Consider the following 5,523-nt stretch of genomic DNA (forward strand, 5'->3'; position numbering starts at 1 on the left):
TATGTCCTGTATCATGCTGGAGTGTGTATGACATGGATGCATCTACTGGACAAAATCGTAGGGCTGAGATTGGTGCCTTTCAATATGCAAATTTAGCCTCACAAAGAAAAGTTAACAATAATCAAGTGGGTGTGGGGGGAAAAAAACTAAAAAGAATCTGTGTAATCATATGAATACCTGGTAGTGAAATATAAGTAACAGATACTCTCCAGTGTTACTGGAGTGGTTTTGAATTAGGAATAGAAAGGAAAGAAAATGAATGAACAGTTACAGGTCACTTATGATGAGCAGTTTTCTCATTTAATTCTTACAATACCTTCAGGAGATATTTTTATGCCCATCTTAGAGATGAAGAAACTGAGGCTTCGAAAGGTTACACAACTTGGCAACTGAAAACAGACGCCAGAATGGGGCCCCGAGTCCCACCACCTCTTTCCACCAAGTGTTTCTCACACCCTCGGCCACTGTACCAAACACAGGGGCTGGGCTCCCAAGTGGGCGTGGCTAGAGGTTGGGCTGGTACAGGCTGTAGAAGTCCCAGGAAGCACCACAGTCATGACAGATACCACTCTGACTGCCTCTGAGTCCAGAATGACATCTGGAAAGATTAAATACACTTCAAGGAACAACAATCACACCCCAGAATGGGTCCTATAGCATCGGCAATGGTTTTGATGTCACATTTCTGTTATGTGATGCAATATTTTAATTTATGTTCCTGGTCCTTAAAGTCACTACCTGGGCTCCCATTTCTTGGCTCACACACAGATGTGATAATGATCTGGCACAGAGCCCAAGCTGGGCTTTGGCTGACGTGGTCCACAGGGTCCTCCTATAGGCGGGGACTCCTTCACACAAACTGGTCTTCTGTCAACACCCAAGGGGACTCAGCCTCACAGATGCCGAGGAAGTTGACAGGGCCAGGAATAATCGCCCACCTTGCTTGTATCCCTTTTCTGGACGCGGTGTCACTTTGACAGATGTCAGGCTTAGCATCACTAGAGATGGGCCCATTATGGACTTGGAAAGCCGTATCACTTCCAAATGCTGAGCTGTCCAGCCAAAAAAACACACAGTGCTCAGGGATGTGCCAAATGTGTGGAAATATGGGCACGTTCCCTGCTGTTCACAAGTACTAATGTCCCAATCCCCAGCAGAGGCAAAGGCTGTGGTCCAGACATACCGTTCCTTTAGGGCCCATTTGGTGCTAAATAAAACCTCTCTCCATAGCTATAAATTTGAATCATAATCCCTGTTTATACTGTTGAATTTTCACCCATCTGTGTTCTCTGTTGCCTTCATCTAAACTAACTGGCCCCCAAAAACACTTTATCAAGTAAGTGCTTTATTCAAATTGGGAGCCGGGTGATTAGGTCCTGGAAAAGTAGCTTGATATCCAGTCCAGAAAGTTAATTACTAACATAATTATCAAAACCTTTTATTTTTCAGGGTTAAGTCAAGCATCTCTGTGGGCTGGGGGGGGGGGCTTTTTGGTTGGTTTTCTNTCCAGTTGACATGTAATTGGCTCTTAAAGACAACGCATTTTTCGACTTTTAAAGCCAAACACCAATATCTAAATGTCTCCTCTATTTTTTTTTAATTTTTTTAATGTTTTATTCATTTCTGAGAGACAGAGAGAGACAGCATGAGCAGGGGAGGGTCAGAGAGAGAGGAAGACACAGAATNTGGGGTTTTTTTTTCCCCCCTCCCTCCAGACTGTCTTTTGCAGCTCTGGAACAAATTAGGCCCATCTGTCTAACTGGGAAGACGTGATTTACCCCACTGCCAAGCAGGCTTTCTCTCCTACCTAGACGCTGCCCTCCAAGGTTCCTAGCACCTTGTGAGGACTATGGTAACCCCAACTCTTAACCAGCTAGAGTTTTGGCACAAGCAGGAAGCATCCACCAATTCACAGCAATCCTTTCCTCGCGTGGCAAAATGTGCAAGGAAGCCACCAAGTATGCTACCAGCTATCATCCAAAGTCAAAAATACAATATCCAAGAGTTCAGTCCACCTTTTCCGTTGTTGTTCTGCTACATTCTTGTCTCCCCAAAAAAGTCTTGTTTCATTAACTATCCCTCAAAATAAAAGCCTAATTAATTTTAACTGAGTCTTCTGCCACACGAGGTTACTTTTGTTAAAAAAAGGAAATGACCCTCCCATTCACACATGCCAGAGGACAAAGTTATAGGAAAGATGGCCTTGGCAATGATGATGTCAGCACCTGCCTGGGCCACGGACTCAGGCTCCCAGGATGGTGGCCCGTGGCCCCCGATCGATGCTTCCCAGACTCGATCAACTCGATTATACAGACTCTCACCACTGCCAACAACTCAGTGAGCAAAAAGGAAAAAGAATCAATAATTATCTGATAGTCATATGCTGTTACTCCTGACCTAAGGATTCTTCACTTAGGTTGAATTAAGGAATGAAATTAAAATGCACAGGAATGCCAGAGTCTTACTGTAGAAATGAATCATGTCCACTTACAGAATAACTGAGGTGCCTAAACTAGTTGTTGGGTCCATTATATAATAAGTCCTTTATAACATAAAAGCAATTAGTGATAAAAGAATGATCTGTTCTTAGTTTCTTAATTATTGCTTTTTTTTTTTTATTCCTACCCTAAGCAGATTTATGGAAATTTTTTTAAGAAAGGATTCAAGTAAATCAGCCGTTCTCTCAAACTTTTTGTTTTAAAGGCAGAGAATCTTTTTCAGAACAAATCCATATAGGCCCCTTCTCCCCTCCAATGTGTAAAAGATGATCAAAAAGGAGTTGATCTGCATATGGAGACAGAAAGGCATCTGCCTCTGAGGCCCGAAGGGATCACCACAGTGAAGTAAAACAATTTGAAAAGCACTGAGCCAGGATGAAACCAAAGAGGATATATGATGAAAATTTAAATTAATAAATGAAGAAGCCTCAGTAAGACTTTTTGTAGCAATTGTGCTGCATGGAAACATGAGCAAACATACAGATTACAGAGACAGACCGAAGCAATTTAATTACTATCTATCAAATGCAAGTTTCAATGCTGCACTAATTCTACAAAGGTCTTCATGAAATAGCCAAATGAATTTCAACACCTCAGTGAGAGAATGGAGCCATGAAGAATGGTGATCATGAAGCGGTCTTAATGACATCGAGGAACTATAGGAACTATGATAAAATATTAAATAAAAAAGCAAGAATTATATTGCTGATATAAAAACACACCGAGCAGAGATCTGCTAAAATACCAACATGCTAATTACCAGGTGAGAGATTAGGGTCATTTCTGGCTTCTTTAAATTTTATTTTATCTAAAAATAAATTTAAAAAGGAAGGGAGAAAAGGACGGAAGGAAAGAACTAGCCTAGACATTCTTTGGGCTTAGAGTCCATAAAAATGTAGTGTACACTGACTGGCCAGGAGTAAAAACATTCTTTTTACTTAAGTTAAAAAATAAAACCTAGGGGCACCTGGGTGGTTCAGTCGGTTAAGCTCCGACTTCGGCTCAGTTCATGATCTCAGAGTCCGTGGGTTCCAGCCCCACGTCAGGCTCTGTGCTGACAGCTCAGAGCCTGGAGCCTGCTTCAGATTCTGTGTTTCCCTCTCTCTCTCTCTCTCTCTCTCTCTCTGCCCCTGCCCCACTCACTCTCTGTCTCTCTCTCAAAATAAAATACACTTAAAAAAACATTTTTTTAAATAAATAAAATTTAGCCTTTTAATGAATACATATATTCGGTCATGCTGCCCTAGCCAATATTCATTTATGTGATCATCATAGAACCGGATGATTAATCCTTTGGGGTCTAAACTTTTTACCCCAAACTAGTGCAGCAGCCTGTGGACAGATGCTCCAGGCACAAGAAAGCCGGTCAGAGGGGCTTGGAGGGGGAGCTGGGTGGGGAGCAGGGCACGGAGCAGCCCCGGGAAGGGGTGCTGGGTGGGGAGCTGGGTGGGGAGCAGGGCAGGGAGCAGCCCCGGGAAGCGGTGCTGGGTGGGGAGCAGGGCACGGAGCAGCCCCGCCAGGCAGCAGCGTAGTCCCTGGGCCGCCCACTCACCACGTCCAGGTCCTGGGACACCCTCCGCTTCCGGAGCTCCTCCATCCTCTCGCAAACGTCGGAGAAACAGGTGTTGTAATAGTCTGCATACTGCTGGGCCAGGTCATCGATGTTTCCCAGGGAGCCGTCCTGGGGGCGAGGAGAGGCAGCAGGAAAGAAACAGGACAAGAACAAAGGCAGTGAGTCCACCTGCAGAGAGACCTGCAGCTTCTGGCCCCCTCTCCCCAGCATTCACAGGAAGAACCACCGGTATTCGTTAAGTGGGGAGTCTGTGCGACACCTCCGAATCCTCAGGACCGCTGTGGGACACGGGGGACACAGGACCTATTTCCTCACCGTTAGGTGAACAAACAGGAAGTTGAGGGCCCAAGGGTCCAACCCAGGACCGCCGGCTGCCAAGGCCTGATCTTAAACCCACACCTCTGCCTGCCTGGCAGGGCTAAGAAACCCCCAGGGAGGGGCGCCTGGGTGGCTCAGTCGGTTAAGCGTCCGACTTCCGCTCAGGTCATGATCTCACGGTTCATGGGTTCGAGCCCCATGTCGGGCTCTGTGCTCACAGCTCAGAGCCTGGAGCCTGCTTCAGATTCTGTGTCTCCCTCTCTCTCTGACCCTCCCCTGCTCACTCACTCGTGCTCACACTTTCTCTCTGAGAAATAAATAATAATAATAAAAAAAAGAAACCCCCAGGGAGGTGCCCTCAGAAAATGCACTGTGCCGGTAAGAGGCTCCCCGAAGCCCAATCAGCGCACCAGAACCTCCTGGAATGCTTTTGAGAAACCCCGATCCCAGGACCCTGCTCTCAGAAATTCTGATTGGAAGCGGAGAACCAAGGGCCCGTGAGGAACTCTGCTGCGGAGACACACCCCTGCTATGCCCCACCCGGAGCCCCTTGGAAAGAAAACCCTATTCCTAGAGCTATAGCAAGCACACATGCGAAAACACACGTTACACATTTACCTTAATAAGAAACATGTATGTGGCCCCGGCAGCCACTCCGGAGCCCATGTTCCTGAGGTCACTCTCAGCCCGGCGGCCACTTACAATTCAGTGGCCTGAGGCGTGTTTCCTAATCTCTGGTAACACTGGAATAGTTACAGAACCTATCTCCCAGGGGGAAGTAATGAAATAAGCAACATGGTCCCAAGTGTTAAGTGCTCAAAACTTACTTAGCTACTAATATTCAGGCCAAGATAATCTTTCAGACTATAGTCTTCCTTTAGGGCAGTTGCTGCCTAAATGCGTGTCTGGACACAACATACGGAGGACACACGCTGCACACATTTGTAAGTTGTGCCCTTCTACTCGTTCATTCATTCACTCACTCACAAAGACATTTCCCCCGCCCCTGTTTACCTCCCAACGTGTCCTTTCTTTGGTATGAAGAAATGGCCCTACCAAGCCAACCAAGGAAACACAACTTTCAGAGAGCCTAGATGTACACACCTTCCATTTTACAGTCCACGGCCCCAACCC

At 46.0% G+C, this 5,523-nt stretch overlaps 1 protein-coding gene across 1 annotated transcript in view; it reads right to left on the bottom strand.

The window, feature by feature from the left end:
- SASH1 (SAM and SH3 domain containing 1) overlaps positions 1-4,179 on the bottom strand; it is a 156,508-nt gene extending 152,329 nt beyond the window's left edge. Inside the window, exon 1 of the mRNA XM_077776181.1 lies at positions 4,051-4,179. Coding sequence (XP_077632307.1) covers positions 4,051-4,095 — 45 coding nt within the window. The 5' untranslated portion in view covers positions 4,096-4,179. The remainder of the gene's footprint in view (positions 1-4,050) is intronic.
- Between the last annotated feature and the right edge of the window lie 1,344 nt (positions 4,180-5,523).

This window comes from Crocuta crocuta, unplaced genomic scaffold, assembly GCF_008692635.1.
Source record: "Crocuta crocuta isolate KB4526 unplaced genomic scaffold, BGI_CrCroc_1.0 scaffold25, whole genome shotgun sequence".
Taxonomy (NCBI): domain Eukaryota; kingdom Metazoa; phylum Chordata; class Mammalia; order Carnivora; family Hyaenidae; genus Crocuta; species Crocuta crocuta.